The sequence below is a fragment of the Anser brachyrhynchus genome (assembly GCF_964034855.1).
Source record: "Anser brachyrhynchus genome assembly, chromosome: 2".
NCBI classification, from domain to species: Eukaryota; Metazoa; Chordata; class Aves; order Anseriformes; family Anatidae; genus Anser; species Anser brachyrhynchus.
Genome location: NC_137695.1, coordinates 82,921,544 through 82,934,170, shown reverse-complemented (window position 1 = coordinate 82,934,170; position 12,627 = coordinate 82,921,544). Strand labels below are relative to the sequence as shown.

At 42.3% G+C, this 12,627-nt stretch overlaps 1 protein-coding gene across 6 annotated transcripts in view; it reads left to right on the top strand.

The window, feature by feature from the left end:
• The window catches only part of LOC308190955 (uncharacterized protein), a 74,813-nt gene that overhangs the window by 42,363 nt on the left and 19,823 nt on the right, over positions 1 to 12,627 (top strand). For 2 of the 6 annotated variants that reach the window (XM_080582787.1, XM_080582788.1), the window contains exon 7: positions 7,722 to 7,821. The exons of the other annotated variants lie outside the window; for them this stretch is intronic. In XM_080582787.1, coding sequence (XP_080438913.1) covers positions 7,722 to 7,821 — 100 coding nt within the window. The remainder of the gene's footprint in view (positions 1 to 7,721; positions 7,822 to 12,627) is intronic. 6 annotated transcript variants of the gene reach the window in all.

Below are 12,627 nucleotides of genomic sequence, written 5' to 3'. Positions count from 1 at the left end.
GGCTAATGACAAATTCTATAGAAATCCTTAATGTATGAAAATATAACACATACAACATCCAGCAAGATATAGATGAAGCCAAGCAGAATTCCTAGACGTTTCTGGCACTGTTGCACAGAGAAGTCTTTGTGGTGTGTCAATAAAATGTATTTAACCCCTGGCAAAAGCAGTTTGCAAGTACCGTGCATTTCAGAGTAGGCAACGGCTTTACAATGTGGCAGAGGGAGAAACTGAAATTCCACCCGCTGTAGTCCTAGCCATTCACCAGGGCTCGTGTGGTACATCCTGGACTCCTGGAGCATCTTTTGCACAGGAGCCTGATGCCATTGCTGGGAATGAGCTCCTCCCAGACGTGGAGCCCTGGGTTACAAGGTGCAGAAGGATGGGTGCAGCCGTGTTAGTTGTGTCTTCTGGAGAGAAAATTGAGGACGATGATTAAATTATATAAATTTGGAAGTAACCAAGCTAAGGGTCCTGGGTCAGATCCCTGTCATTAGTAGAAGTCTGGGACTGCTGCTGTGTATGTGTAAAATAATGTGGATGTTTGTAAGACAGAGAAACTGGAAGAAAAATACAGCATATGCGCTGATCCTTTTGGCCTAATGTGAACAGGAGCTCTGTACCGGGACATCGTCCCTGTAACACAGCACATCAGAAGGCGGCCACGAGCTAGCCAGTTTATTCCAAGGAGTAAAATGAGAGATGAAAGGAGGTGAGATTTTTTGTAAAAGTTTTTCAGTGTAGAAATTAAAAAACTGCAGTTTAGATGTGTCTGAGCTATTGCAGGCTTCTGAGGCAGAAGCAAAGGGAGGTTCTTAAGCCTGGTTCTGATGCAGAGTGCTTTCTGCCACGTCTGGCTGTAGTGGAAATGGGTCTCCAAAAATGTACAGTTTCTGTCTCAGGATTCAGATCCTTTCTTGACATGTAAGAAGGACTTGGATGGTTAGCTGAGACTTTGAAGGTTACAGGTGTGTTTGTGTATGTTCAGAGCTCTAAAGCCATTTGGATTTGGGTCAGCTGTAGAAGTGAAGAAGTAATTTTTCTGCTCAAAGCATTTGAGAAATGTAACAGGAAGAGGTAAATGAATAACTATTCATTAAGAGTTTGCAACTGAAATTTACACATCTGTGACAGAAAATGTGCAGCTTGCTTATGGCTGAAACTCTTACAGCCTTATGGTCAGCAAATGCTGAAATACAGTTTATTTTATTGTCTCTGGAAGTGATCACTGCTCAGAGTCACTGTGATCAGCAATATGTAGCTTTGCTCCCAGCAGGAGAGGGAAGTGCTTTTTCTGCTTTGAAAAATTCAAAAGTTGACTTCAAAACAAATTGTTGTACATCTATTGCTATGCAGGAGTCATAGGTTGGCTACAACATGCTGTGCAAAAAAAAAAGAAAAAAGAAAAAAAGAGATGAATTTTCTGTGATGCTCTGAAAACCTCTTCCTTTCCAAGAAAAGCCAGGAACAAACAAAAGTGGAACAATATGGACAGGCTAGTGGTATATAATCATGCTGCCATAATAGTTCCCTGTTCTGTCCATGCAAACGTATCAGCCAGGCCTGGGTCATTGCTGTTTCATACCTCACAGTGCTCTCCCCACCATTTCTCCTGCATCTTTATTGTTTCTTTTAGCCAAGTGTGAAAACAGACCTTCACTTACTCTAAGGTGTCAGGAAATACACACATTAAGCAAATTGTGGTTTGTATGTGCAACTTTTGAAAAGGGGCTTTCTTCCAGAAAACAGGATGATGTTGTGACCTGTGCCCTAGATTTCCCTACCCCAAAAATCCAATTAAAGGTCTCCAAACAAAATTAAATTCATGAACCTCCTGCCTCGTGAAGTGCTATTCCAGGCACAGTTCTTGTCCCCCAAAGAGGGCCACTGCTGTCATTCTTTAGTGGGCACTGACAGGATTTGAATGTCTCTAAATTGCTCTTTTCTATTTAACACTTTTCTTCCGCTGCTGGGCTCTTTCATTGTCTGTGGCTCCACTTTTGCTCATCTGTATTCAATTTATTTTGTGGTTTTGAGAACTGCGGTAGTTAATGCTGAAAGCCACAAAGGCTGACGAATTATAAATCTTTTCAGTAAATCCTTCTGAAATGAGCACGGTGCTTGAGAAAGGTCCTGAGCAGGCAGGATTGGCACCTAATGTTCCTACTTGTTCAGGAAGCCCTACCAAGGCAGCATTCCCCATATTTTAGCAAGATGCTCGTTGCATGTGGCTGACTCGGCAGGACGTGGCCCCACAGCTTGAGGGATCTGGCTGCTGTTTTCATCTCGGCGGGTGAGCTGCTGGCCAGCCCCACTACCTACCCATGCCTCCTCTTCCTCTGCAGCGTGGGGCCGCTGGTGCTGGCCATAACAGCATGCCTGTGGAAGGTGCTCTCAAGGGAGAGGGGAGCAGCTTGGCAGCTATTCAAGACCCACTGGCAAACAGCAGTTTGGGTATGTGGGTAGAGCTGTCACGTTAGCCTCGCCCTGCTCTCACCTGGACCATTTATAGCTCTGGGAAACTCTGTCTCTGCCTGTGCTGTATAATTCATACAATATTCTATGTCATTGGGCTAATAAATATATTTATGTATTGTAGCATGGGTACATCTGGCCAGTACTGGACTCCATGAATGCAATTGTTGCCTTTTGGTTACCCTAGAAATATATAGTAAAATATCCCATAAATGGTGGGGTGATGTTAAAATTCAGCTTCTAGAGTGCTTGAACGTAAAGCTTGGTTAGCTGGTAGCCAGAGCAGTGCAAGACAGCGTTGCTTCTGAGTATTGCTATTAATTATGTATTATCATTTATTTATAATTGATACAGCTTTTTTCAGACGGGCATAGGGTCTTGGAGCTAGCTAAATGTGCCTAAGAATGCGATCTCTACGAGAGGTCAAAATTAGCCAGAGTCACACTCAGGGATCAGCACAAATGGTGTCCTGCACCATGTTGTTGCTTGTGACAATGAAGCTGTTGTGTGGGCAGGAGGGGAGGGAAGGGGAGGCACAGCCACAGCTGCAGTTTGCTTCGTGCACTCTTCCTATGCCCTTACTCTGCCTTGCAGCAAAGCTCTGTTGAACCGGCAAACTCGCTATAGAAGTACTTGGTGCAGTGACACCAGTTCATCCCAAAGGTTGCTCTATGAGGGTGTATTTCACAGTCTGCCTCAGCAACAGCTGAGCTGGGATGTGCCACCTAAAGGGACCGTGAACTGCCGGGTACCAAAGGCAGTGAGCTCCAGCTCAACAGGGCAGTGCTGGGATGGAGCAAGGTGCTCTGGTTAATACTGAATTACGATCCCAGACTTTTCACTTGTGCTGGTGTCAGCATTGGTCTCTTTTTGCCTGACCCGTTCAGATTGGACGAGAGCCCAAGCCAAAATCCCACTTAAGAGCACTGTCCACTCTTGCCTTGTTAGGGTCTGCATGAAAGGGGCCCACAACTCAGCTGTCATTAAAGCAGTGTCTCTGGAGCTGGGTGTGTTATGAGTCTATTTCTGCACTGTCTCTAGCAGCCAGCAGATCTGCTGAGGGGCTGAGCTGGAGGAAGTCCAACGTTATTGTAGTCTTAAAATTTGGCGTCTAGAGATGTTTCTGTTGCCTCTTTCTTACAAACGTATTTTATAAAATAGTAGCCAGAGAGTCTCAATCAGGCACAGACTTCAAACCCCGAGCAGTTTCTCATGACCCGCTGCTTTGGTTGGTGACTTTTACCTATGTTGTGATAAAAATTCCCTATCAGTTTAAGTTACCTGTTTCCTTCAAGAAGCTTAACAACTTTGTTAAACTATCTTAAATGAATGTCAACTCTTAAAAACACCCTGTTCCTCTTCCTCTGTAAGATTCAATGATTTTTAACAATACAGGATACTAGAAGAGGTCACTGCAGACTTCGCTAATCACATATATCAAATATTCAGCATCCTTTCTTCCTGGAAGGAAGTGGCTCGAGCATCCTTCAACTTTGACTATATAAATAATGAGGGTATTGCTTCTATTTTTCACAAGTCAATATAATAAAGTGTCAAAAGATAAATGCACTATAAATAAATCAATTTTTGTGCTACAGGAGATTTATTACTTCACTAAGAAAAATATTTAGCAGTAATATTTAGCAATAAAAATATTTAGCAATAAAATATTTATTTTACAATTGTGTTAAGTGCAATAAATTGGCAGTACAATGAAGACAATGTTTTCCAGGGCTATGAGACAACTGTGCCATAAGATGTTTTGAGGTAACAGTATAATGATGAGACATAAAAATATTATTATATTATTTATTATAACTTAATTTTAAACTAATATATATATATAAACTAATAAGGCTTATTGAAGTCTAAGCTCCATGAAGAACCTGAAGAATGTAACCTAGAATACAAATACAGCTGTTATTTCTGGTTATATCCTTTCATGGAACTATGAAGTGTTTTCATGAGTTATCACGGGGCTTTGTTCCTTACGTAAAAGCTCCTACACTCTAGAAAAGCACTTTATAATGCCAAAAGATGGTCATAGAGCCCTTTCAGTCTATACTATAACAACATTAGTATGTCTGCAACCCTTTCCCTTTAAGGACTACTCTAGCATCTCTTGAGGAAAAGCACTGTGGATAAATGGGGGTTCACAGCTTGAAAATGAGAATTGCTGCTATAGGTGATGGTATTTTTCTTGTGTTTACCCATCATAGGAAATGATTTTGAAGACACTCAGGACAGAGAGTAAAAAAACAAACAAAAATAAAGGAAAGAAAAAAAGATAGAATGTATATGGAAATATTTTTGGATTTCCAAATTTGGTCTCACAACTGAGATGAAGATTTTTATTTATTTATTTTTATTTTTTTAATAAGAGCCCTGCAGACATTTTTCAGTATTTGGGAGCTGTAAATAGCTGAGCAAGAAAAGAACTTAAACTGAATAGAGAGCTGCAATAGGCTGCCAAAACTGTGGGTGGGCATTCCACAGAGCTAAAGAAATTAAGAAAAAAAATGGGAAAGTCGGCTGTCTCTGAGGGATTTCTCTCCAAAAAGCTTTTGTGTGATGGGAATTCATCTACCAGCTGTTGAGGAGGCAATAATGTGAATGACAAATATACTGGAAAAAAAAATGTGGCTCGACTGGCATGGCATTGCATTTTCTATGCTAGCTGCTCAAGTGCTTGATTTCTGTTGTTGTGGTTTTTGTTGTTGTTGTTTTCTTTTTCTTTTTTTTTTTCACCTGATGTCTCATAGTTTGCAACATATTCTGGATCAGAGATGTTCATCCTGGTGCTGGACTGTGCAGTGGCTGCCTGCAGTAGTCTTAGCTCTTAGGGCTGTTGATTCACTGACGTTGCTAATTGTTTGTAGTAGAGCCCATCCAAAATAGAAGGCCCTTCAGAGATGCTCTTGATTACTAGATCATTGGATTATGGTTGCCTCAATTATTACCGTGTTTTTACTCTATTATTCTGCTGTCTATGATAGTTGTGCTTTTAAAAGCCAGTGTCAAGTGTCACTTCTAGATGCCGTATTACATGTCAGAGATTTTAAGACCTGTGTGGTAATAAAGGCCAATAAAACTGCAGTTTTATTGCTTAACCACTGAGCTCAGATTAGCATTATACGGGTCTTTCTTTTAAAACACTCACAAATATGACTGCAGTGGCATATAACTGGGTTGTTTCCAAGGGATCAGGACACATCCTCCAATACTTGTGCAGAATAGTTAGACCAACCCTAGGAGTGCCCAAATGCTGGAATAGCTTCTTTCAGCGTAATATTTTAATGTGTAAGTCTCTGATAGGGGCATAGCTTAAAGTCAGGCTTTTCTGCTATAGCTGTACTCTTTAAATAGGTATTTCAAGGGTGTTGAGTTGCTTAGGGGACCCCTTATATTTAGTCTGAACTGGTGGAGATCAGCTCAGCTGATAGCACTAGATGAATTTTGAAGGCATGTTTGTGCGACTTCCACTAGTGCTGATCTTTTCTAACACATCCAGGCTTTAAAATCTTGACATGTATTTATTTGCTAATCTCCAGGAGTTAATTGCTCCCTTGTGGAAATCCCAGAACAAAACATACTCTGTATACTGTCCTTGGAGAGAGTCAGAATACACATTTCTTGTCATACATTTCCTTTTCTGAGGCTTTTTCTTCCTTATGGTGTTGCTTGATTCAATTTCTTCAGTTCTCACTGACGGAGATGAATGAGGAAGAGATAATGATCCCTCCTCGAACTTGCCATAGAAATCTGGCTGCTTTGTATGCCTGAGAACTGGCACTGAGAAGACCCAGCAAGCAGAGTTTGCCCGGGAGCAGCCCAAGCAGTAGGCCACCTTTAGGCAAGGTGGCTATCATCACCTCCAAAAGAGGTTTGTCATAGATGAAGCACCTCTTGGACAAGGTCCCTAGACCATCCCAACTGCTGGTCTGTGCCTGGTGATGGTGTGAAGAGAGTGTGGTTGGAAGTGGTAAATTTGTGACAGAGAGGACATTTGAGAAATTAACAGGTGGCGAGGAGCACATTGGGGTGCTTGGCAATGCTCATGAATATCATTTGTTGTTATGGCCTAGATGGGTATGATGCACTGATATTCTCTTTCACATGGAAACTGTATCGTATATGGCAAAAGTACTGCAACTGGAATTGGAAAAGCTCATATCTAATTCTACCTCAAAAGCAGATCTGTTGCTTGATCCTCAGGAACCTACCTGTCACTTGTGCCTCTAGCTGAAAACACAAGGAAAATTACATTTCTTGAATGAGTTCCAGTCACATTGCTACTACTACTATTAGTACTGCTATTACTACTACTTAGGAGCAGTTTGTGGATCTACACAATCTGGCCGTAGCCACGGCTGTGGCTCCAGACAAGGCCTATTGCAATTTCGATGTCACCTGATGGGCGGGAAGCCAGTCTGACAATGTCAATTCTCTGAAGTTTGAGCACTCTTAGCATTATATCAACACTCACAAATGTTTGTAGCGGCTGTAAAATTATGCAGCCTTAAAAAAAAAGCCAGAGACATGCCAGTTCTATTATAGACCCCATCTGTGCATCTACTGGTTCAAAATGGAAAAAATCCCTTGCGTAGCATGTTGATCAACTAATTATTATAAACTATATCTCGTAGTAACACTGTTTCAATGGTGTACAGCTGTTTCTGTCTCTGTGTTCCTTTCTCCTTTTTTGTATCTTTTCTCATGCTTCCTTCTCAGTGCTTTGCATCCAGTGGAAGAACTGATAAAGTCTTTAAAATATTTGATCTGAAGTCTGGACCTGAAGCAGTGCACTCAGTAACAGTCTTTCAAATGAATTCAGTGGACTCTGGATCAGTATCTACTCACAAAAGGCAACGGGCAATGAAACATACCCTCTGTCTTTATTTCTCTACCGAAGCTACAGACGCTGTATCTTCTTTTGAAGGCCTGCAGGGATTTCAAACAGCTTCTCAGGCTGCGCTGTGGTGTGGCATGATCAGAGGGGTGCTGCAGTGCTGGCTTACAGGGCCCGGGTCCCTGTCAGGGCAGATCACGGCTTGGCAAAACGTTGTGCTTGATCCATCTCTGCCAGCCCTTACTTCCCGTTCTCCTTTCCAGATGCCCCTCTCGGTCAGGCTAACACAGTGGCTTGTGGGATCCCACTCTGAATGGCATCAGGGAACCAGACTGGGTTATAACTCCTTATTCCCCTCCCCACATTTTCATGCCTTTTTTTTTTTTTTTCTTTTAAGCTGGACCCTTCCCCTTACTGGTCTTCCAGTTTGGCCATCCAAACAGGCATGTTGGCAAAGCTGAAGATGAACAGCGTGGGCTGAAGAGTAGGGGAGTCAGGTGAATAACCAGGGAACTATTTGAAGGGTGTTTGGGTGTTTTCCCTTGACAATGCAGTGCAGAAGCCGAGGAAGCGGAGTTAACCCAGAAGACTAAAGTGGGAGGCTCCTGCTCATGGTTCAGCTTTTACTTTCTGAATATTTCCCCTGTAGTTGCTGCTGCTGCTCCCGGGAAGGAAGCACAGTCTAACAGTATCAGCCCCTGGCTCAAAGGCAGGCCCATCTGGCGATGGATCTCTTTCAAACATGAAGTAAATTTGGACTGATCTATGCTTTTACCTAAAAATCATGCAGTGCTTCCAGAGCTGAATATTCAGTTGATTCTGAACCAAGCAGTGTTGTAACTGTGTTTATTTTAGTTGTTTGTCTTTGCAAATCAGCTCAGACTGAAGGCAGAGAAAGATTTGCATTCATGATTGCAAACAAAAACTTGCTGATTTCTCCAAACTCTAGTTAATTGACCATCCACCAACTCAGGGAAAAACAGATGTAAATCGTGGCCAGAAAAATAATTTAAAAAACAATCCTTGAAACACCAACAAAGAACCTGCAGCAGGCTATAGAAACACCTGCCTTTTGGGGATCCTTGGTGTTCATTCAGAACAGGGAGCAGAGCAAGGGCATATGTGACCCTTGGACTTCACTTCTTGTTGGCAAAGAGCCACCCAATTGTTGCATATAATAAACATCGCCTCCTCTTCCTTGGCACTGACAGGTTTTCCCACAGGGTGTCAATGCCAGCAGCACTGAAATTTTTCTGAGTGCTTCTCAAAGAAAGAGGTCGTGTCTGAAAACCAGAGTCCAAGTGGCAAGCTGAGGAAAGGCCTCTGCAACGAGTCAGCTAGAAAAGAGAGAAAAGCCTTTGTCTGAGGAGGAAGCAATTTGCCCTGAAATTCAAAGAATATCTCTGAGGACATGCCTGTGGAGCCTGACATCATCCAAGGAATCCTTCTCCTGTCTTGTTACTGCATTTTGGGTAGCAATTCAATTGCAGTGTATAAAGCAAATCCAAGATCTAAGACTCCATTCCCTGATGGTCTCTTGGCTGTTCATGTAGGTGGGGTGACGAGGAAACATACAAATGTCCTTATTTGCACTTCTTGTTTGAAGGCTGTATTGTGCAAGTCCAGACAATGGCCGAGATTAGTCTGCCTGAAAGAAGTTATATATTGAAGATAATCTTTGGGAGATGCTTAGTGCTGGAGGAGGGGTATGAAGCCTGTGTCAATGCCTGAGGAAGAGAGAGAAATCCAAGAAATAGCCAGGCTAGGGATGCGAATTCAGACATTTCGTTCTGCTTTTGGAGAGCTGAGACTGTTCAGTCGCCTTTGTGACTGGGACAGCTGCTCCGCATCCACGGTGAGGATGTCCCCGTGCCGCCACGGCAGATGTCAGACACGGCGCGTTAGGGGACAGGGTGCCGCTGCAGCCCCAGCCAGGAGGCCGTGAAAGAAAGGGCACAAAAGCAAGGCCGCATCTGTTCGGGAACAAAGGACATCTGTCCCTGGCCCGAGCAGCTTTTGGCATGATTTCACAAGGACAAAAGCTCAGGTTGGCCGCTACAAGGCTGGTACTCCATAAAACAAGCCATAGGGTCGTAGGCTGTCCAAATGTGTGCTGACAGTGAGACGGCGCTCTGGTAGGGGTAAGGTTTTGTCCCATCTAGGGGGAGAGTGTAGCACAGGATGAGGACCATCCTTTAACCACACATCTGCCCGTGTTTTGGGATCTCTTTGTGCAGTACAAAAACTAGACTACTATCAGATTATACACAACAGATGTTCTGTTCAAGTACATTTATGTGTGACATCCTCGTATCAGGAAAATTTCTTTTGCCTTTTTAGAAACTGAGTTCATCTGTTGCTTTCTCTGGGTTGTTAAATTTTTGTTGCGAGGGCAACTTATTTATTGAAAGGCTGCAAACCACAGATGCACATCTGCCTTCTGCATGAATGTGAGTCTTACAGGAGAAAATATTTTAGAAAGGGCAGATTTGTACTGTGCCTTCAGTACAGTGTTCTGGAATGAGCTGAACATAACAAATTCTAATTAATAGCTTGCTTAGCATCATTGTTCAAAAATATGCTGTACTTCCTTCCCTCTTCTGCTGGTGCCAGCACTGGCTGTAATGCTTTTTAGCTGGTGGGATCACAGCAGCAAATTTTGTATCGGAGTGTATGTGCATGTGTGCACGAAACTGTAATGCAGTGGAGATTTAGGAGAACAGTATCATACAAAACAAGAATAGTCTGGGTTATTCATTACCAAGATTGTGCTAACGAGATGAAAATATATAGTTGTTATATAAAAAACAAACAAACAAACATGTCCAGTACCATTTTAACGCCTTCTAACTTTCTCCTGTGCCTTCCTTTTTATGTTCAGCCCAAGTTGCCACATGCCTGCCTCTGAGGGCATGGGGGACAGCCAGCAAAATCCTCACTGGGGGCTGCTGCACAAGTGCAAAATGCACAAGAACTTTGTAATGCATTTAAGCATTTAAAAATGCCAAAATTTATGGAAGGTTTTTACATGGCACCTCTTATTCACATGCTGGCTCCATTGTGTTATTCCCCTGTGTCTGACAGTGTAAAGAAAGAACAATGAAGAATGATTTTAGCATAGTTTATAAAGTTCTTGTGGGAATGGACCCCACTGTCCTGAAGCTAAGAGCCTCTAACCTTGCATTTCCTAATCATAGTTGCTGAAACTGTTGGCCTTGCCCAGCTATTTAAGAAGCTGGTTTTCCTACTGCATCTTTGAAGAAAAAGAAGAGTATATTTACAGGAAACCAAGACCAGAGATACATGTCGTCACTCTGTTCAATGAATGGGAAATTTGAGCAAAAAAGGGAAAAGTATTTTGAAATTGTAACACTCTCCTAGATGGTCTGAGATGTACCTGCTGGTGCATCTGCTACATTTGCAGTCATAACAGAGGGGCGTAAGGCAAAAAATGCCCACTGGGATCCAGATGAGCTCTGTACACTACCATGTACAAGGACCGAAACAAAAAAAAAAAGGTGGAAATTGTTCTTGTGTATGCAAGAGTGTCCAGATAAAATTTCAGATGTCCAGCAAAGTTACGTGAAACTGCAGTAAGCAAATAGTTGAAAAAACCCTACTTTTCAACTGCTAAATGAAGATTTTCTTCTTCAGAACAATTTGTTACATACTGCTGTTTGATGGCTTTTGTGAGTGCACATTTGTTATAGCTTTTCTGGGATTTGAGCAATTTGCAATGTTAAAAGCTCTGTTAATTTCCTTTGGCCCTCAGAGTGACAGAAATAAGTACAGAGACATATATGGAACGTTCACCTTGGCTGGTTTTGTTCACCTAGCTTAAAAGCCTAAATTAAAATTGCAGGCATCATATGCAACCAGTGGGACCTCCAGAGAGTGACTGAGAGCGCATCCATGAGGGAGGTTTCCTCTCTCCATTCCTCTCTCTGCTATACAAGCAGTCTCAACTTGGGCAGTGAGAATCCTCCACTTGAACTGAGTTGATGTGCGGCATCCTGAGATATGCCCTGGAGTCCTTCCGTGTTGACTTAACCACTTTCTGGCCTCTTCCAGCCAGAGGGATGGCTCTCTGCTAGCACATGTTGAGCACGAGAGATGATGGAGCCCTCCTCCTGATCAACGTGTTTTCATCTGAACCTGCTGCCACTGGTTATTCAAGGATGAACTCTTCGAACGCTTTTCCTGGTTCTTGTGTGGGAAGCTGCTCTTACATTTAATTTGTTGCCTACAGGGTTGTCAAAATGCTCCATCAGTAGGTGAGATAAAGGCATCAATTTTGGCATACAACTGATTGGTAGAGACTCGTGGACATAGGAAGAGAGCTTAATATATCTACAGATGCTTCTCCTGCTGCTAGTGCCTGCTTTGGGGCCACCTGTCTCCTCATTTTGGTTTCATTCTTCATTCATTGTACAGGTGAATCAGATCAGGGAATTTATTCGGATTAAAAATATCCCGATGTAAAACCTGGATCAATTCCCTGATCAGTTCACATTGTGCTTTTTATAGATGGGTTATATAACCACATTCTGAATAAACGCTTCCTAAGAGCAAAGTGATACCACCTGAGGTTTGTTAAATAGGAATTTTTATTCAAGAAGTGTCCTGGCTTCACTAAGGGGGTGGTGGAGTAGTGGAAATGAATAGCTGTGAAGGGGATGGGAGCTGATGGAGATTCACACGAGCACTGAAGGAGACATCCAGAATCCATGGTCTGGGTGGATTGTAGGTGTAACATGCCCAGCAAAATGTATATTCCTGAGTTAGTATCAATTAAGAAATGCAGGGATAGGTCTCAAGCTTCTACTATGGACCTGTACAACTTAATCTGCTGGAGATTTTTCATTCCCTAAATTCCTCAAACACTCAAGAAGTTATATATAGCCAAGGTTGTTGGAAGGCAGCCACTTGTGAGGAAAGGGACAGTAGCTGGCACACATTGTTACTGTGGCTGGCACTCGGAGAAAATCTAGAGATATGCAAAATCAAAGAGGTGTTGTGTTTAAAGTTAACAAGTTCTTTAGGCAATCATTACTGTGAAGTGTTCACCCAAGAGGATGAAACACCAAAATTCCATCTATTTTGTTAGCAAAATAAGAAAAGCTGGAATTATTTTTTTTTTCTGATTTTGAACTGTTACTTGGCCACCCCCTCCAGCTATCTGAAACAAAATAAGAGTCATTGTTTATTTACTGGTTTAAAGCCAGTTCTTTTACTGAACTTTTCTAAATCTGGTATTGTAAGGATCAGTACTTTGCAATGTCTATTAGAGCATTTTAAGGTGT